The sequence below is a fragment of the Oncorhynchus nerka genome, linkage group LG24 (genome assembly GCF_034236695.1).
Source record: "Oncorhynchus nerka isolate Pitt River linkage group LG24, Oner_Uvic_2.0, whole genome shotgun sequence".
Taxonomy (NCBI): Eukaryota; Metazoa; Chordata; class Actinopteri; order Salmoniformes; family Salmonidae; genus Oncorhynchus; species Oncorhynchus nerka.
The window spans coordinates 67351459-67373385 of NC_088419.1; the positions used below are offsets into that span (position 1 = coordinate 67351459).

The window sequence follows — 21927 nt, forward strand, 5'->3', positions numbered from 1 at the left end:
TCTTTGGGCACGAAACCCATTGTGTGGTACAGCATACATCAATAGACAAACAGGGATTGACAGGGAAACATTTATCAACAAATCAAAAGAGAACCATCGTGCTCTCCCAGAAGCTTGGCTGGTGGGTAAAACCTGCATAATCGGATAAACAAAGGGGTGTAATGGGTTCGCACACATTTATCATCTGAAAGACTCTTTATAGTGAACCATAATCTTTATATAGCAGCGAGCAGAAATTGTTATAAATCCACTGTTATAGTATATTATGTAATTGAGGTATGTGTCCTTTCAGTCCGTTCATCATTCTGAAACACTAGTATGACTGTAAATTTAGCTAGAATGGTATAAAAGTCCATTCATTGGAACTCTTGTTCAGTTGGTCAGAAAAATGCCTTTCCTCTCATCACTGAAGGATGGAGAAGATAATGCTTTAAAGATGTCTCTGTCAGTGGTTGTAGGTAGTGGTGTTGAGGTCAGCAGCCTGGGGGAAGTAACCGGTGGTCAGTGTCTTAGCCAGACAGCCGACTGGGTCCTCCAGAGCCACTGAGTCCAGAGAACCAAGGCCCACCTCCAACCCCTTCTCATCCAGCCACGTGTCCCCAGAGAAGAGGCTTGTTATCTTAGGAGGGTTTGGGGAGGTGTTCCGCCCCATTGAGCTCAGATCCAGTCCTGGAGAAATGCCAGAGAAATCTACTGTTACATCACACAGCCAGCCTCCTAGCAGTCCTCCAGACTCCTCAGGGCATCTGTCTGTTCTCTCACAGCTGGGAATGTGTCCCCTGTATTCCTTCTTCTCCGTCTTGTCTCGTGGAGCTGTGATTGTAATCTGGGGTTTGTATCCGATATTCTCCAGAGGTGCTGCTGTCCTTTCTCCTGTCCCCTCTCCTCCCCCGGCCCTAGCCCCACCCTGGAGCCGCACGATGTGGATGATGGGGTACAGTTCCTCCCTCTCCCCAGGAGGGATCTCCTCAATGGGGGACAGTGGTGGGTCACTGACGGTGAACAACCAGGACGAAGCTGGGACCACTGGCTCTTCATGCTATAGGAGGACAATACAAAACACAGAGGTTATTGTGAAGAAGTCAAGGCCTTAGAAAGCTAGTAGGCCTGGTTTAGATGACAGGGCTCTATTTGTTTATTTCGATCCCCACTCGCTTTTGCAGAAGCAGCAGCTACTCTTCCTGGGGGTCCACAAGAAACACAAAACATGACAAGTAACAAAACACTGATACACTGACAGAGAAGAACAGTCACACACATTTTTTTATATAACGATATACAAACAATACAACAACAAAAAGATACAAACAATACAACTTAAAAACAACGGCCTCCCAAGTGGGGCAGAGGTCTAACGCACTGCATCGCAGTGTTTGAGGCGTCACTACAGACCCTGGTTCGATCCCAGGCTGTGTCATAGCCAGCCTTGACCTGGAGGTAGCGCACAATTGGCCCAGCGTCGTCTGGGTTAGGGGAGGGTTTGGCGGGCTGGGATTTCATCGCGCTCACACAACTCCTTGTGGTGGGCTGGGTGCCTGCAAGCTGACTCGGTTGACAGCTGAAAGTTGTTCCTCCAACACATTGGTGTGGCTGACTTCCGGGATGAGCGAGCAGTGTGGCTTGGCAAGGTCATGCTTCAGAGGACACATGGCTCTTGACCTTTGCCTCTCCCGAGTCCGTAGGGGAGTTGTAGTGATGGGACAAGACTGTAACTACTAATGGGATATCATGAGATTAGGGTAAAAAAAAATAACACAACAACATTTTTTATATAAACAATAAACTACAAATAAAAAGGTGTTTCCCCTCACTGCTGCCGCAGTTCCATGAGTTGTTATTTAATCTGTGTTTTTAAAGGTAATTTTGCTGTTTACTTGAGTAATTGGAGATAGAAGGGAGTTCCAATGCTCTTTATAAAACTGTGCGTGCCTTCAGAAAGTATTCATACCCCTTGACTTATTACACATTTTGTTGTGTTAAAGCCTCAATTCAAAAACATTTCTGAAGCATTGAAGAGCCCCTAGAACACAGTGGCCTCCATCATTCTTAAATGGAAGAAGTTTGGAAACACCAAGAGTCTTTCATGAGCTGACCGCCGAGCCAAACTGAGCAATCAGGGGAGAAAGGCCGATGGTCACTCTGACAGAGCTCTAGAATTATTCTGTGGAGATGGGAGAACCTTCCAGAAGGACAACCATCTCTGCAGCACTCCACCAGTCAGGCCTCTATGGTAAAGTGTGAAAACGACCTTAGACTGAGGTGAAGATTTACATTCCAACAGGACAATGACCCCAAGCATATAGCCAAGCAACACTGAAATGGCTTCAGAACAAGAATGTGAAAGTCCTTGAGTGGCCCAACCTAAGCCTAGACTTGAATCCCATTCGAAAATCTGTGTAAAGACTTAAAGATTGCTGTTCACCGCCACTCCATAGCTTTGGAAAATCTGCAAGGAGGGATGGGGGAAATCCCTAAATCCAGATGTGCAAAGCTGATACAGACATACCCAAGACGACTCAAAGCTGTAATCACCGCCAAAGGTGCTTCTACAAAGTATTGACTCAGGGGCGTGTATACTTATGTAAATGAGATATATATATTTTTTTAGACATGTTTTCACTTTGTCATTATGGGGTATTGTGTATAGATGGATGAGAAAAAATATATATTTAATCCATTTTGAATTCAGGCCTGTAACACAACAAAATGTGGAATAAGTCAAGGGGCTTGAATACTTTCTGAAGGTACTGTACCTCCATACCTCCATACTTCCATTCAACACCATCCTGAGAGTCTCATCTTTCCTTAGATTGGCCAAACCGTTTGAATGCTACAGACATTTTCGTGAGGATACTGATTTTTGGGATGTCTCCTGGTCTGACAAACAGCGCTGTAGCTCTGCCACTTTCCACCGCAGATGCAGAAGGCCAACATAGGCGGTTGTGGTGGATTGAGATGTACCCCATGCAAAAGACAGATATCTCTAACTTAAACTGGTAGATTTTGATGGAGAATTGTTTATCATGTTAATTAGATTGACGCACATGTGCAGCTTTACCAGCTACAGCTTTGCTAGGTATTTCTTTGTTGCACTTGACCATATTACCAGACAGTAATAAGACCAGAGCCTGAACAACTACTACAATTGATTTGTCAAAAAACGCAGAGCACATCTTTTTTTAACAGACATTCCCCTCCACATCTTCACAACAACTTTGTCAATATGACTTGACCATGATAATTAACCATCCAATGTTATACCTAGGAGTTTAGCTTCCTCAACTTGCGCAATGGTCACCCCCTTTATGTACAACTCCAGTTGAGGTTTAGGTCTTAGAGAATGTTTTGAACCAAATACAATGCTTTAAGTTTTAGATGTACACTGCTCAAAAAAATAAAGGGAACACTTAAACAACACAATGTAACTCCAAGTCAATCACACTTCTGTGAAATCAAACTGTCCACTTAGGAAGCAACACTGATTGACAATAAATTTCACATGCTGTTGTGCAAATGGAATAGACAACAGGTGGAAATTATAGGCAATTAGCAAGACACCCCCAATAAAGGAGTGGTTCTCCAGGTGGGGACCACAGACCACTTCTCAGTTCCTATGCTTCCTGGCTAAAGTTTTGGTCACTTTTGAATGCTGGCGGTGCTTTCACTCTAGTGGTAGCATGAGACGGAGTCTACAACCCACACAAGTGGCTCAGGTAGTGCAGCTCATCCAGGATAGCACATCAATGCGAGCTGTGGCAAGAAGGTTTGCTGTGTCTGTCAGCGTAGTGTCCAGAGCATGGAGGCGCTACCAGGAGACAGGCCAGTACATCAGGAGACGTGGAGGAGGCCGTAGGAGGGCAACAACCCAGCAGTAGGACCGCTACCTCCGCCTTTGTGCAAGGAGGAGCAGGAGGAGCACTGCCAGAGCCCTGCAAAATGACCTCCAGCAGGCCACAAATGTGCATGTGTCTGCTCAAACGGTCAGAAACAGACTCCATGAGGGTGGTATGAGGGCCCGACGTCCATAGGTGGGGGTTGTGCTTACAGCCCAACACCGAGCAGGACGTTTTTCATTTGCCAGAGAACACCAAGATTGGGAAATTCGCCACTGGCGCCCTGTGCTCTTCACAGATCAAAGCAGGTTCACACTGAGCACGTGACACATGTGACAGTCTGGAGACGCCGTGGAGAACATTCTGCTGCCTGCAACATCCTCCAGCATGACCGGTTTGGCGGTGGGTCAGTCATGGTGTGGGGTGGCATTTCTTTGCGGGGCCGCACAGCCCTCCATGTGCTCGCCAGAGGTAGCCTGACTGCCATTAGGTACCGAGATGAGATCCTCAAACCCCTTGTGAGACCATATGCTGGTGCGGTTGGGCCTGGGTTCCTCCTAATGCAAGACAATGCTAGACCTCATGTGGCTGGAGTGTGTCAGCAGTTCCTGCAAGAGGAAGGCATTGATGCTATGGACTGGCCCGCCCGTTCCCCAGACCTGAATCCAATTGAGCACATCTGGGACATCATGTCTCGCTCCATCCACCAACGCCACATTGCACCACAGACTGTCCAGGAGTTGGCGGATGCTTTAGTCCAGGTCTGGGAGGAAATCCCTCAGGAGACCATCCGCCACCTCATCAGGAGCATGCCCAGGCATTGTAGGGAGGTCATACAGGCACGTGGAGGCCACACACACTACTGAGCCTCATTTGGACTTGTTTTAAGGACATTACATCAAAGTTGGATCAGCCTGTAGTGTGGTTTTCCACTTTAATTTTGAGTGTGACTCCAAATCCAGACCTCCATGGGTTGATAAATTTGATTTCCATTGATAATTTGTGTGATTTTGTTGTTAGCACATTCAACTATGTTAAGAAAAAAGTATTTAATAAGAATATTTCATTCATTCAGATCTAGGATGTGTTATTTTAGTGTTCACTTTATTTTTTTGAGCAGTGTATTTAAGACCAGTTTATTATTAATCACCCATTCGGATACTGACTGTAACTCCTGCAAACTCACTAGCTTTAGGTGCTGGCATGTAGATTGTGGAATCCTCCACAACATAGTTATTTTAGCTTTGTGTAAGACCAGTGGCAAAACATTTGTAAAAATTGAAAAGAGTAATGGCCCAAGGAGACTGCCCTGAGGGACACCGAACTGTACATATCTGATGTTAGAGAAGCTTCCATTGAAGAACACTCTCTGGTTTCTGTTGGATAAATAACTATCCAACCATGTGATGTCAGGTGATGTGAAGCCATAGAAAGTGCATTTTTTAAATACAAATTTATGATCAATAACATCAAAGGTTGCACTGCATTTATATTGCATTCTGAAAGATGTAGATGTGTTTATCTTTCATTCTGAATGATATAGATGCATTCATATTGCATTCTGAAAATGTAGACAGGGAGGTGAAGACACAATTTTTCTGTTAGTAGATTACCTTCAGTAGTCTGATAGCATTGCTGTTTCCAGGCTTGGGGAGGTTCTCAGAAAGCCAGACAGGACCCAGGGATAAACATGTCTGTTTGATCCTGCAGGGAATGGAAGTCTCATAATGAGCTGGGTTGTTTACTGCTTGTTTGCTGTTGATCACTTAGTCTTATATTGGGGTTCTATTGTTATGTGATAGTGTTGTTGTGACCAGTTTTTCTCAGCTCTTTAGGCAACACAGTGCATTACAGTGCATGCAGTAAATATCACATGCAAACAGATGTGTTAACCCCATTGTTCACCACAGTCAAAAATGTCAACCTCAATAGCACGGTAAACTTAAAAACAGAAAGAGTACAGTACTTCTTTTGAAAGTAAGTACCAGAAAGTATACACTGTCTGTTACCACGTCAACTAAAGCATAAACAGCTGAAACAGGATTATAAACGCAAGCGCCACCAGCTTGGTACCTTTTCCTCACACAGCTCCAACACATCAGGTTCGCCACTATCACCATGACAATGGTTGCCACGAGCGACATGCCAGCCACCAACCCAACTAGAGAAGAACAGGGTACATGTTAGTAAACGACAGCACACTGTAAGAACAGGTTAAGACATCAGAGAGGCAATCATAATGTGTTTGGAACAGAGTGAAGAGAAGGCGTGATTGGTTTTGAACGTGGCCATGGTTGTGAATTAGCCTCTTCGACAATCCTGATCTTGCAAGCTTACATTCTAGCAAATAAGAATGCAAGCTTGCGAGATCAGGATGTCCGTACAAGGCTAGTTGTGAATGTTTCTGATCTGCAGAGCTGAGGGAGGGAGTGAGTTGTTGTGAGTAAGTTTGGAACATGGCCATGGTAGTGAATGTGACTGACCTGCAGTGACTGGAGAGTGCGAGAGTAGCCACTCCCCCTGTGGTCCTTCCCCTGCAGCCGTGGAGGCAGACACTCTGAGGGCCACGGCCCCCTCAGGACATTCCAGCCACCTCTGACTGGGCCCTGACACTGTAATGGACACTGATACAGTCACTGGAGAGAAGACGGCGGACCAGAGATATATAGCATTTCACCATGCACACAATCAATGAATCAATCAACCTATCAATCAATCACCAACTCAATTAAAGGGGAAATCAGCAGATACTTCATCCATTTTTTTTTTTTTTTATTGTACCCATTGATTCCTGAAGAGTATAACTTCAGGAATATAACATTCTGCAGCAAATGCCTCATGGTCCCAGTTCAACTGTCGTACCCTGTCAGAACCCAAAATATAAGCTTGGTTTATTCCAATGTTTGTAAACAAAGTAAATTGACATAAACACTATATAGCCTGAAAACATGGTTATAACTCTAATTTTGATATCATGGATGGTCAGTCCTTGCATCCATAGCTCTGTCTATGAATTTGGTTAAACTTCTCCAGCCCCATTTCTCAGCTTTTTTCTGAAAACGGCGGGAGAATACTTTGTTATTGTTTCAACTGCTGATTCCGACGTTAAATGTAATGTTTTTACAAATGCATTTATCACAAAGTGTAGGTAAGTTTAAGTAATGTATATCCACAAAAGAGCAGACAAGATGACCCCCTAACATACAGTACCAGTCAGAAGTTGAGACACACCTACTGATTCCAGGGTTTTTATTTATTTTTTTACTAATTTCTACATTGTAGAATAATACTGAAGACATCAAAACTATGAAATAACACATATGGAATCATGTAGTAACCAAGAAAGTGTTAAACAAATCAAAATATATTTGAGATTCTCCAAAGTAGCCACCCTTTCCATTGATGACAGCTTTGCACACTATTCTCTCAACCAGCTTCATGAGGTAGTCACCTAAAATTCAATAACTTTGAAAGTTTCTTCAAGTATAGTCGCAAAAACCATCAAGAGCTATGATGAAACTGGCTCTCATGAGGACCACCACAGGAAAGGAAGACCCAGAGTTACCTCTGCTGCAGAGAATAAGTTACCATCCTCAGAAATTGCAGCCCAGATAAGAAATTGCAGCCCAGATAAAGAAAGTAACAGACACATTTCAACATCAACTGTTCAGAGGAGACTGCATGAATCAGGCTTTCATGGTCAAATTGCTGCAAAGAAACCACTTCTAATGGACACCAATAAGAAGAAAAGTCACAATTTTTGGTTCCAACCGCCGTGTCTTTGTGAGAAGCAGATTAGGTGAACGGATTATCTCGGCATGTGTGGTTCCCACCGTGAAGCATGGCGGAGGAGGTGTGATGGTGTGGGGGTGCTTTGCTGGTGACATTGTCAGTGATTTATTTAGAATTCAAGGCACACTTAACCAGCATGGCTACCACAACATTCTGCTGCAATACGCCATCCCATCTGGTTTGCGCTTTGTGGGACCATCATTTGTTTTTCAACAGGACAATGACCCAACACACCTTCAGGCTGTGTAAGGGCTAATTTACCAAGAAGATGAGTGATGGAGTGCTGAATCAGATGACCTGGCCTCCCCAATCACCCGACCTCAACCCAATTGATGTGGTTTGGGATGAGTTGAACCGCAGAGTGAAGGAAAAGTAGCCAACAAGTGCTCAACATATGTGGGAACTCATTCCAGGTGAAGCTTGTTGAGAGAATGCCAAGAGTGTGCAAAGCTGTCATCAAGGCAAAGGATGGCTACTTTAAAGAATCTAAAATCTAAATGTATTTTGATTGATTTAACACTTTTTTGGTTATGACATGAATGTGTTATTTCATAGTTTTGATGTCTTCCCTAGTATTCTACAATGTAGAAAATAGTGAAAATAAAGAAAACCCGTTGAATGAGTTGGTGTGTCCAAACTTTTGACTGGTTCTGTAGATTCCCTACAACATGTTGTTACAGCCAGGACAACAACAGTTAAACTACAGTATTGCACACAGCTTTCATCACACCAAGTCATTACACTACAGGGACAGGGTGAAAAGTAGTTGTTCTAGCTGCTTTCCGCACCAGTATAGGGGTCCACAAACGGGAGTGGTGCATGTTGGGTAACAACTCAGGTCTGACTTTAGCGTCGGATATGCATGTGCACACAACCACATCCTGCTGTGGTGTTTAAGAATAACTTCTGATTCTCTGAAGCACCAAGTCCTGAAACTGCACACTGTAGCTAACTGAGACTAACTAATACAAACAAACAAGACATCCATTCTCTTCCATTGACTGAGAGGAGGTCCATTTGGTCCATACTTCCTGAAGCTTCTTGAGATGTACTTAATAATATCACAGTCTAATCCCTCTACATCTGATGTACAGTACAGTTTAATTCAGTGTGATTCAGAGAGACAGATTACTGGAACTAAGGAGAGGGGTGTTGTCTTTCTCTGTGTGGTGAAAGGGTGGAAAGCCCTGTCTCAGCTCTGTGTCAGCTCTCTCAGCTGTGGGTTTGTGAGGCGTGCGAATCAAAGAAATGACACTAGGTTGATTTCTAGGTAACCCCGTCCCCAGGCACGAATTGCTGGCGACAGAGAGAGAGAGCCGGCTGGTGGGCGAGATTCATTTTTAGGTGACATGTTTTTTCCATTGTAATACTGGAGTATGCGCAGAACACCTTAGACATACCGAAAATGCACACACATATACATATTGATAATGCATACACTACAACACACACACTCCAATCCTCTCACCCCTCTGATTCTGATCTGTGTCAGAGTCCAGTGTCTTGAGGTAGATGTTGTAGTGTGTTAGGAAGCCTCTCTGTTGGTCCTCTGGTAGCTCCTCCCATTGGATCAGAACCCGACTGGTTTCACGGGCCAACACTGACACCTTCGGTACCGACGCAGGTTCTTAAATACAGACAGGGAGTCAGGGAACACTGTCACTGGAGAATAAGAACAATCCACAGCTCATTATGTTTACTTTATATAATGGGATAGTAACGAAACAGCAGTGCAAAGTAATACCACAACACAATGTGTTATTTTACATGAGGGATAACTTCACAAATTCCTAATCATGTAAACCTACTATCTTCTCTGGAATAAACCAGGCCAGATGAGGGGTTGGACACACCCCATGTAGTGTCAGCATACAGAGACACATTATACCTCACTCCCGGCGTCAGACCTGAAACAAAACACACCATATAATACATAAATAAGATGGTGCCAGAGAAGGCTGACGTTTTACGTGTTCCTGACCAATTGCATTTGTTTGTTTATTTGCGTTGTTTGTAACTTATTTTTGAAATGTATTTTGTACATAATGTTGCTGCTACCGTCTCTTATGACTGAAAATATCTTCTGGACATCAGAACAGTGATTACTCACCACAAACTGGCAGAATCTTTTGTTCCTTTAACGAGTCTGACGAGCCCAACATGAATGACATACTGCATACTGACATACAGGCCTAGATCCCCGTCATTTATGTGAAGAGAAGGCGGAGAAAAAGGAGCCGGAGGTCGGGCTGCCTTCTGAGAATTCGTAAGCGATCGAATAAACCCCCACTGCCTTCCATTCTGCTAGCAAATGTGCAATCTTTGGAAAATAAAATTGATGACCTGTGCGGAAGATTAAACTACCAACAGAACATTAAAAACTGTAATATCTTATGCTTCACGGAGTCGTGGCTGAACGACGACATTATCCACATACAGCTGGCTGGTTATACGCTGCACTGGCAGGATAGAGCAGCGGCGTCTGGTAAGACAAGGGGTGGCGGACTATGTATTTTTGTAAATAACAGCTGGTGCACGATATCTAAAAGTCTCGAGGATCTGCTCGCCTGAGGTAGAGTATCTCATGATAAGCTGTAGACCACACTATCTACCACACTATCTACCTGTCTACATACAACCACAGACCGATGCTGGCACTAAGACCGCACTCAATGAGCTGTATTCTGCCATTAGCAAACAGGAAAACACTCACCCAGAGACGACGCTCCTAGTGGCCGAGGACTTTAATGCAGGGAAACTTTAATCCGTCTTACCAAATTTCCATCAGCACATTAAATGTGCAACCAGAGGGAAAAAAACTCTGGACCACCTTTACTCCACACACAGAGACGTATACAAAGCTCTCCCTCGCCCTCCATTTGGCAAATCTGACCATAATTCTATCCTCCTGATTCCCGCTTACAAGCACAAATTAAAGCAGGAAACACCAGTGACTCAGTCAATAAACAAGTGGTCAGATGATGCAGATGCTAAGCTACAGGACTGTTTTGCTAGCATAGACTAACTGGAATATGTTCCGGGATTCTTCAGATGGCATTGAGGAGTACACCACATCAGTCACTGGCTTCATCAATAAGTGTATCAATGCCGTTGTCCCCACAGTGACCGAACGTACATACCCCAACCAGAAGCCATGGATTACAGGCAACATCCGCACTGAGCTAAAGGCTAGAACCGCCACTTTCAAGGAGCGGGACTCTAACCCGGAAGCTTATAATAAATCCCACTATGCCCTCCGATGAATCATCAAATAGGTAAAGCGTCAATTCAGGACCTGCCTAAATGACTACCGATGTCACGTCCTGACCTAAGTTCCTGTTTTATGTCTCTATTTTGTTAGGTCAGGGTGTGAGTTGGGGTGGGCATTCTATGTTTTGTTCTCGGTTTTGTACTTCTTTGTGTTTGGCCTGGTATGGTTCCCAATCAGAGGCAGCTGTCAACCGTTGTCTCTGATTGAGAACCATACTTAGGTAGCCTGTTCCCACCTGTGTTTGTGGGTAGTTGTTTTATGTTTTATGTTGTTTCACCTGACAGGACTGTTTCGTTTCTTACATTCTCGTTGTTATTTTTGTTGCGTGTTCTGTTATATTAAAATATTAACATGGACACTTACCACGCTGCATGTTGGTCCAATCTTGACTACTCTTCCTCAGACGAAGAGGAGAATCATTACAACATTTACATTACATTACATTACATTTAAGTCATTTAGCAGACGCTCTTATCCAGAGCGACTTACAAATTGGTGCTTTCACCTTATGACATCCAGTGGAACAGCCACTTTACAATAGTGCATCTAAATCTTTTAAGGGGGGGGGGGTGAGAAGGATTACTTTATCCTATCCTAGGTATTCCTTAAAGAGGTGGGGTTTCAGGTGTCTCCGCTGTCCTGGCGTCGTGAGGGAGTTTGTTCCACCATTGGGGGGCCAGAGCAGCGAACAGTTTTGACTGGGCTGAGCGGGAACTGTACTTCCTCAGTGGTAGGGAGGCGAGCAGGCCAGAGGTGGATGAACGCAGTGCCCTTGTTTGGGTGTAGGGCCTGATCAGAGCCTGGAGGTACTGAGGTGCCGTTCCCCTCACAGCTCCGTAGGCAAGCACCATGGTCTTGTAGCGGAGCCGACCCGTTACAACCGACCCGTAGCACTCATGTCTGTAGCCATGAAGTGCTTTGAAAGACTGGTCATGGCTCACATCAACTCCACTATCCCAGAAACCCTAGACCCACTCCAATTTGCATACCACCCTAACAGATCCACAGATGATGTAATCCCTATTGCACTCCACACTGCCCTTTCCCACCTGGACAAAAGGAACACCTATGTGAGAATGCTATTCATTGACTACAGTTCAGCGTTCAACACCATAGTACCCTCAAAGCTCATCAATAAGCTAAGGACCCTGGGACCTCCCTCTGCAATTGGATCCTGGACTTCCTGACAGGACACCCCCAGGTGGTAAGGGTAGGTAACAACGCATCCGCCACGCTGATCCTCAACACAGGGGCCCCTGTGCTCAGTCCCCTCCAGTACTCCCTGTTCATTCATGACTGCACGGTCAGGCACGACTCCAACACCATAATTAAGTTTGCCGATGCCACAACAGTGGTAGGCCTGATCACTGAAAACGACGGGACGGCCTATAGGGAGGTGGTCAGAGACCTGGCCATGTGGTGCCAGGACAACAACCTCTCAAGACAAAGGAGATAATTGTGGACTACAGGAAAAAGAGGACCGAGCTACCCCCATTCTCATCGACGGGGCTATAGTGGAGCAGGTTGAGAGCTTCAAGTTCCTTGGTGTCCACTTCACCAACAAACTAACATGGTCCAAGCACACCAAGGCAGTCGTGAAGAGGGCATGACAAAACCTATTCCCCTCAGGAGACTGAAAAGACTTGGCATGGGTCCTCAGATCCTCGAAAGGTTCTACAGCTGCACCATCGAGAGCATCACTGCCTGTTATGGCAACTGCTCGGCCTCAGACAGCAAGGCACTAACGAGGGCAAGTGCGTACGGCCCAGTACATCACTGGGGCCAAGCTTCCTGCCATCCAGGACCTCTATACCAGGCGGTGACAGAGGAAGGCCCTAAAAATTGTCAAGGACTCCAGCCACCCTAGTCATAGACTGTTCTCTCTGCTACCGCATGGCAAGCGGTACCAGAGCACCACGTCTAGGTCCAAGAGGCTTCAAAACAGCTTCTACCCCCAAGCCATAAGACTCCTGAACATCTAATCAAATGGCTACCCAGGCTATTTGCATTGCCCAACCCCCCCTCTCTCTTTTACACCACTGCTACTCTCTGTTGTTATCATCTATGCTATGCATAGTCACTTTGAAAACTCTACCTACATGTACATATTACCTCAATTACCTTGACTAACCGGTGCCCCCGCACATTGACTCTGTACTGGTACCTCCCTGTATATAGCCTCGCTATTGTTATTTTACTGCTGCTCTTTAATTACTTGTTACTTTTATTTCTTATTCTTATTCATTTTAACTGCATTTTTGGTTAGAGGTTTGTAAGTTAGGTCTACACCTGTTGTATTCGGCGCATGTAACTAATAACATTTGATTTGATTTGATGAGTCTATCTCAGTAGTCCAAAATAGTCAATTCTCTCCACTAGCTACCTCTTGTGGTTGATGATGAGCATTGCCTCATCACATGCATTGTCAGAATCAGCAGCAGTTTGTATACAAAGACACGGTCAGAAATGTGTCTGTGTTTCTGACTTATGTACTTACCTGTGATGAGTGTTGTGTTTCTCTCCCTGGCCACTCTCTGCCAGCCCAGTTCCTGATGTTGACTCTTCCACTCCACCAAAAAGCCCAACAGTACCTCCGCTTCAGCCCCACTCGATCCATCCCGTGACCAGGACAGGGCAACTACATCCCCTCCTTCTACATTTGCCGGACTGAGGCTTCTCAGAACAGGCCCAGACACACCTGTAATACAAAGAATATGGTTGGTGTTCATCATATCACAATTACTTAAGTGAAAAACAAGTAAACCTGTGTCTGGGAGGTGTGTAGTAGCAGGTGTATCTTCTCACCTGTGTGTGTGAGCTGTATGGTAGCAAGTATATTTTCTCACCTGTGTGTTTGAGCTGTATGGTAGCAGGTGGAGATGTCCCGTAGGAGGTGACAGCCCTTACAAACAACTCCTGAACCCCAGGTGACACCTGGACAGAACACTGGGTGACACCAGCAGGATACGTGACCTCCTCCTGTCTCTGACCCTCATGCAGGTAGACCAGCTCATACCTCAACACATGACCACTATAATCACCTGGAGACAGGGGCTGAGGAGAGATGGGAGGGAACAGATGGAGAGAGGGAAGAAAAGAGGAAAGGTGAGACGGAGAGAGGTGAGACAGAGAGAGATGAGACAGAGAGAGGTGAGACAGAGAGATAAATAGATAAAGATATCCTTTCCATGTAGTATTATCCAAGTTTATCATCCAAACAAAATTTAAGGATTAAAGCTCTACAGAACACCATTGAAAAATCACAACCTCAAACAATATAATTAACACCAATAGTCCACCATGGTATGCTATTTGATCTTCTTTAAAGTTCTTGGGGTCAAAGAACAGCTTTTTGTTGCTAGGCGTGCTAACCAACCAATCAAAACTGATAGTGTTTCTGCAGATACCTTCCATAGTACTGTCACATTCTGAACCCCATCCACCCCAGGGATACCCAACACCCTCCAGACATCCAGCTCTCTAGTGGGGGCTGAAAACATAAAGGAGAACAAGTTACTCTGATGACAACACTTTACAGGTTAGTAAAAATATCTACATTTAGACTTTTTATTTAGACAACTTCCACAACACTGTCAAAATAATCTGTTGTCAGTGTCTTCCAACCCTCACTGTAATGTGTGAACAGGCTCTCTCTGAAACGTGCATTATTTAAAAAACATGCTGGGCTCTGGGCTTACCTATGCCTGGGCTTGTTTTACTAGCTGATGGGCTCCATCTACTGCAGAGGGGCCTTTGGGGGGAGGAGGGCCTGAGCGCAGGGGTGGGCCTCTCTGTAGAGGTTGGCCTCTCTATGGAGAAACAGACTCTGATCTGGAACTCATACTGCATCATGGGCTTCAGGCCCTCCACCTTGACCAGGCCTCTGCTAGGATCCAAGTGTAGCTCCAGCTGCACAAAAACACCAACAGATAATGGCATTCACTCATACTTCTTCTCTTTATTCTTGTATTAGTCCAACTGTGAGAGTGCATGTACAGTATTGGAACATTTAGATGCAACCAAGGTGAGGAATGGGGATGTTGATGACGACAATATAACATAACTCACCCAGGAGCCATTGCCTGTTCTGAGCCTGATGTGGGGTCTTAAAGGTTTGGGGTATTCAGAGCAGTTCCAGTGCAATACAGCCGCCCTGGAGCCACTCCAAAATTCCAGCTTCATGATCTGAGGGGTGTCTGGTATCACTGCAATGCCAAGAGACACATCAGGTAAAATACAAAACCTAGATGGGCTTAATGGGATGTTCTCATCATTTAATAGTTGTTATGCCCCAATGTCCTGTTCATTGACGGTTTATTAACATTGACAGTCCTGGTATTAATCAGCACATAGAGACAATACATGCAGGAAGCCGATCCTTTGAAAACAATGTCAAACTCAAACCATATCAGAGGATTTCACAGCAAGATGTCCTTAAAAGGAACAAGTTACAGGATGAGTAATTAACAAGTTACAGGATGAGTAATTAACAAGTTACAGGATGAGTAATTAACAAGTTACAGGATGAGTAATTAACAAGTTATAGGATGAGTAATTACTTCACATGCAAAACCCATAAACATTTTCAGATATGAGAGAACATTATGTATATATTTACAAGGATTTTGTTTTTGTATGTATGTATGTATGTATGTATGTATGTATGTATGTATGTATGTATGTATGTATGTATGTATGTATGTATGTATGTATGTATGTATGTGTGTGTGTGTGTGTGTGTGTGTGTGTGTGTGTGTGTGTGTGTGTGTGTGTGTGTGTGTGTGTGTGTGTGTGTGTGTGTGTGTGTGTGTGTGTGTGTATGTATGTATGTATGTATGTATGTATGTATGTATGTATGTATGTATTCAGAGACATGAACCTACCTACATCATTGACAGAGAAGTTGAAGGGTTGGGACAGTGATGTTCCCAGGTGGTTGTGAGCTCTTATACTCAGCTGGAACTGTTCATTCTCATCCAGCTCCAACCGTGGAATACTGAACACACCAGTACCCTGGATCCCACGGTGAAACACCTGGGCTCTGTTCACACTGTGGATAAGCAAGTCACATTACTTTTCCAGAGAAGGACAAATGGGAAAAAGCTTTCCTTGCCTTGAATCTGTTAATTATTCTGTTTAAGTGCTTAAGCCACGTATATAAAAGGTTGATTTTGTGTATACTACACTGTTAGAAAAAAAGGTGCTATCTAGAACCTAAAAAGTTTATTTGGCTGTCCCCATAAGATAATTATTTGAAGAACCCGTGTTGAATCCAGCTTGAACCCTTTTGGTTCCAAGTAGAACCGTTTTGGGTTCAATGTAGAATTCTTTCCTCAGAGTGTTCTACCTGGAACCAAAAAGGTTTCTTACCTGGAAACAAAAAGGGTTATCCTATGGGGACAGCTGAATAATCCTTTTGGAACCCTTTTGTCTAAGAGTGTAGCTACACATCTATTCACAATATATTTCTGATGTGGTAACCCTAGCCCAAGGTGGAGGAAAATACAGTGAGCAGACTTTACCACACCACAGGGCTCATCACCCTGCTCACCTTCTGACTGAGACATTGTAGGTTGTGACCAGGTGTGTTTCCCGTCCTCTGCTCCAGCTACAGGTGATCTCCTCTGAGTCCCTGGAAACCTGGCAGGCTATACCACTGGGCTCATCAGGAGGGTCTGCAGGGAAGTAGAGCAATAGTATACAGCACACCCTTACATGGTCTAGCAATTGCTCTGAATAACATCTAAAATATTTGTTTTACTATTTCATAAGAGTCCAGAATTGGTCAAGTGAGAAGTAATGCTAATTTGCTGCAACAACAACCAGCCAGAGAGGAAACAACACTGCAAAGATAACATCCAGAATCTAAAGTAGACGTACATCCAGTGTGTAGGTCTAGCCCACAAACAGTCTGTATGCGTCCATCTGTTTGCCGCAGCCTACAGACCAGAATGGAGTTTGGTGTGCGGAGGTTAGTCAGTCTCAGCCGGACAGTGGAACAGTTCAAGATCTCTAGTGCCGTCTGGTCCTGCCCATTCAGTTCCACAGATAAACTGACAACACAAAGAGGTTTCAATACTACAAAATGTCTCTCTCTGTTCCCTTATCTTCATTATGTCTCTCTCCTTCCTCTCTATATACAAACATATAGGCAGGCAGGCAGACAAACACTAACCGATTGACACCTATCTATCTATCTATCTATCTATCTATCTACCGACCGATCGACCGACAGACAGACCTCTGGCCACAGTTGGGCTTTGTGGTTGTGCAGTACACTGTAAGGTTGGAACCCATGCGAAAGAGTGGCCCAGGTTCTACAGTCACAGACCCCTGACAGATGATACCCATTCTCGGACCTAAGGGGTTGGCTGGAACCTGGAATGTACCTGTCCACAAACACAACAGGTTACATGCAGTACATTCGGAAAGTATTCAGACCCCTTGATTTTTCCACATTTTGTTAAGTTACAGCCTTATCCTAAAATGTATTAAATACTATTTTATCCTCATCAATCTACACACAATACCCCCCAAAAAATGTTTACATAAGTATTCAGACCCTTTGCTATGAGACTCAACATTGAGCACACACCTGTCTACATAAGGTTCCACAGTTGACAGTGCATTTCAGAGCAAAATCCACACCACCAACACTCTTCCTAGAGCTGACCGCTCAGCCAAACTGAGCAATCGGAGGAGAAGGGCCTTGGTCAGGGAGGTGACCAATAACTGAATGGTCACTCTGACAGAGCTCCAGAGTTCCTCTGTGGAAATGGGAGAACATTCCAGAAGGACAACCATCTGTGCAGAACTCCACCAATCAGGCCTCTATGGTAGAGTGTCCAGACTGAGGCCACTCCTTAGTAAAAGGCACATGACAGCCCTCTTGGAGTTGCCAAAAGGCACCTAAAGGACTCTCAGACCATGAGAAACAAGATTCAATGGTCTGATGAAATCAAGATTGAACTCTTTGGCCTGAATGCACCGCTCCTACGGTGAAGCATGGTGGTGGCATCAGCATGCCGTGGGCATGTTTTTCAGCGGCAGGGACTGGGAGACTAGTTAGGATCGAGGGAAAGATGAATGGAGCAAAGTACGGAGAGATCCTTGATGAAAACCTGCTCTAGAACACTCAGGACCTCAGACTGTGGTGAAGGTTCAACTTCCAACAGGACAACGACCCTAAGCACACAGCCAAGACAACGCAGGAGTGGCTTCTGGACAAGTCTCTGAATGTCCTTGAGTGGCCCAGCCAGAGCACGGACTTGAACCCGATCAAACATCTCTGGAAAGACCTGAAAATAGCTGTGCAGCGACGCTCCCCATCCAACCTGACATAGCTTGAGAGGATCTGCAGAGAAGAATGGGAGAATTCCCCAAATCAGGTGTGCCAAGCTTGTACCCAAGAAGACTCAAGGCTGTAATCGCTGGCAAAAGTGCTTCAACAAAGTGCTGAGTAAAAGGGTCTGAATACTTATGTAAATATGATATGTCATTTGTTGTTTTTTAAATTAGCAAAACATTTCAAAAATGTTTTTTCATTATGGGGTATTTTGTGTAGATTAATGAGGGGGGGAAACAATTTAATCACTTTAGAATAAAGCTGTAATGTAACAAAATATGGAAAAATACAAGGGGTCTGAATACTTTCCGAATGCACCGCATTGTGATGTCACGGGCAGTTCTCTCTAGAGAGGAATGAACCAACTCTGGAATGTTAAGCAATACTAAACAATGTTCAACTAAATATTTATTGGAATGTAAAATGTAATGCACAACATTATTTATTTCCATATTACAAAAATACAGGAATCACTTACATCTGTACAAGAGAAATATGACGGTAGTCCTCCAAATGGTTCTGAAGAGACTCATCTCACCTGTTCTCTGGATCTCCGTGTCTACAGACACATTAGCACAAATCCTTTTCAGCTGAACATTTGATCTTGATTGTGATGATAGATCAAATTGGCCACACACAACTGTAGCCTCATATATAAAAAATAACCAACCTGATCTCAATGCCAGAATTATATGTTATTAATAAGAGCAATGAAATGTTGAGTACTGAACATATTAGTTGATATGTTTGAGCTCATTTTAGCACTAGTTATGTTTTTGCCAAGAGAGAGACAAGATCTGGCCATGCTCTTCCTGTTAGAAATGTCTGTATACAGTAGATGAATTCGTTCAAATCGTGATAGCTAAGTGAGTGGAATAGGATACATGACAGATATATACAGTTGAAGTCGGAAGTTTACATACACTGAGGTTGGAGTCATTAAACCTAGTTTTTCAACCACTCCACAAATTTCTTGTTAACAAACTATAGTTTTGGCAAGTCGGTTAGGACATCTACTTTATGCATTGTTTACAGACAGATTATTTCACTTATAATTCACTGTATCACAATTCCAAATCAATCCCTGAACAACAGTGAAGGACCTTGTGAAGATGCTGGAGGAACAGGTACAAAATTATCTATACCTTCCAAATGGACAATGATCCAAGCATACTTCCAAAGTTGTGGAAAAATGGCTTAAGGACAACAAAGTCAAGGTATTGGAGCTATTGGAGTGGCCATCACAAAGACCTCAATCCTATAGAAAATGTGTGGTCAGAACTGAAAAAGTGTGTGTGAGCAAGGAGGCCTACAAACCTGACTCAGTTACACCAGCTCTGTCAGGAGGAATGGGCCAAACTTCACCCAACGTATTGTGGGAAGTTTGTGGAAGGCTACCCGAAACTTTTGACCCAAGTTAAACAATTTAAAGGCAATGCTAGCAAATACTAATTGAGTGTATGTAAACTTCTGACCCACTGGGAATGTGATGAAATAAATAAAAGCTGAAATAAATCATTCTCTCTACTATTATTCTGCCATTTCACATTCTTAAAATAAAGTGGTGATCCTGACAGACCTAAGACAGGGAATTTTTACTCTGATTAAATGTCAGGAATTGTGAAAAACTGAGTTGAAATGTATTTGGCTAAGGTGTATGTAAACTTCAGACTTCAACTTTATTTATCACAGTGTCTGCACATGAACTGCACACATGAGATATGTGACCTTTTTAAACTTGACCTTTGTATGCACATGATTTTAGAACATAAATCCTAACACATTCTTAAAGTCACCTTAGGATAAGTCATGAAGTACATAATAAGAAAGCAACATGTTGAAATAGTAATACAATGACACTTCGTCTGTCTACCTCCTTCAGTCTTCTATTTGCCCAGATCTCTCTAGTTTTTTGTATTGGTATAATGTCAAGATAAAGAAATTTGGATGACTGTTACTCACCAGCATGTTAAAGTGTCCACATCCCTTCTTTGAAGAGGACTGATAACACATCTGTGGATTATGTCAAAAAGTAAAATAAAAATTAACATTCAGCATATTCCAGGTATTACTAAACCGTCATTTACTGACGACTTGTTTTCAAGATGTTTTTGTCATCTTTGTTCTTATACTTGGTGTTGAAACTTCTTTAAAGGAGGCAATGACCTAGATCTGAGGTATTTTATGAGAAGCTTTGTATGTTACTTTGCCCCACTTAAGGAACCACAGCGGTTCTGTTTACTCAGCTAACTCAGAGGTCGGTGTCCTCAATACCTGTTTTCACTAAATGTGTTGTTAGCAGATTACAAAGTAGACTATATTCCTGCATATCATTGTTGTTATGGCTGCAATAATTAAGTGCTGCCATGTTATGCAATTTTATGGTGTGTTTAATGGTATATTTGATCTAGTTTGTTTGCTACAATGGAATCAATTGAAAAGTGAAAACCCCACCAACCCTGCATGCTGGTCAAGTTAAATCCAATGCACTACTCACAGTCCCATCTCCTCATCAGAGGTGCATACTCCACACATGGTGTCCCAAATGCATTCTATAGAGACCATAGATCGAAAATGGAATTACTACAGTATACGTGTGTGTGTGTGTGTGTGTGTGTGTGTGTGTGTGTGTGTGTGTGTGTGTGTGTGTGTGTGTGTGTGTGTGTGTGTGTGTGTGTGTGTGTGTGTGTGTGTGTGTGTGTGTGTGTGTGTGTGTGTGTGTGAGGCTTCCAAATATAACAGATATTGATTAGGAAGCTATACATGTGCCTCTCCCATTGTGACGAGCATGTGTGTGTGTTGAGAAGAGTGTGAATGAAAAGTGTACGTGTGTGAGAGCTGGAAGCTCGGTCGTGTTGCTCTAGATTTCTGATTTCTTTACCCCAGTCAGTTTCCATCTCCATCATCAAAGGGCTGGAGGGGAAATCCAACCAGAACAGATCACAAAAATTGAGATAAAACTCTTCAAACAGTCCATGTTCAGATTAAAAAGGTCATAAGTGATGACGTTTTTGACGTTTTGCCCTATAGTTGTCAGTGGAGTCATTTTATAATGTGAAGATGTTCGTGTCGGTGGTATTTGAAACTAATCGAAACCCCGTGTTCAGCAGGGTGTGGGAACCATGTCTTTGTAATGGAAAGGGAGAGCACTGATTTTCATATATGACAGACTTCCCCCTCTTTGTTTGGCTCTGTGTGGATTCTGAAACTCAGTCTGTCAGTGTTCAATACAGAGACCCTAATGGTATGTACCCTGGACCTGATCGAGGCTGGGATGAAGACCGTTGCCACCCCTTTATGCTAGGTCCTGGTCTACATGATGAACAACCCAGAGATACAGGGGGAGTCGACTCTTCCACAGCACCCACGTGATTGATTGGTTGATCAATTGATTGATCCCTTCACCTTTTCCCTCCAGGGAAGGTCCAGGATGAGATAAACAGAGTGATAGGCCAGTCCCGCCAGCCCAACATGTCTGACAGACCCAACATGTCCTACATTGACACTGTCATCCAAGGCTAACATTAGCACAAACCTAACAATAGCTACCAAAAGCCATGGATGATTTGTACAGTTAGTCATAATGTGGCAACTTTGCCATGTGGCTGCTACATTGCAGTCTCAACGTCAACAGTGAAGAGGCGTCTCCGGGATGCTGGCCTTCTAGGCAGAGTTCCTCTGTCTAG

General features: G+C 43.8%; 1 protein-coding gene across 1 annotated transcript; it reads right to left on the bottom strand.

Moving 5' to 3' along the window:
- Nucleotides 1–56: 56 nt before the first annotated feature.
- il23r (interleukin 23 receptor) lies at nucleotides 57–20860 on the bottom strand. Its single transcript, XM_029632833.2, has 18 exons — nucleotides 20739–20860; nucleotides 20204–20254; nucleotides 18720–18800; nucleotides 17138–17285; nucleotides 16777–16949; nucleotides 16448–16571; nucleotides 15780–15946; nucleotides 14965–15101; nucleotides 14595–14805; nucleotides 14304–14386; nucleotides 13743–13950; nucleotides 13394–13594; nucleotides 9434–9532; nucleotides 9094–9252; nucleotides 6317–6445; nucleotides 5907–5994; nucleotides 5447–5537; nucleotides 57–1039 (listed from the first exon to the last, which is right to left on the bottom strand). Exons 3-18 carry the CDS (start codon nucleotides 18772–18774, stop codon nucleotides 446–448), a joined length of 2667 nt encoding a protein of 888 aa, XP_029488693.2. The 5' UTR covers nucleotides 18775–18800; nucleotides 20204–20254; nucleotides 20739–20860; the 3' UTR covers nucleotides 57–445.
- Nucleotides 20861–21927: the final 1067 nt, after the last annotated feature.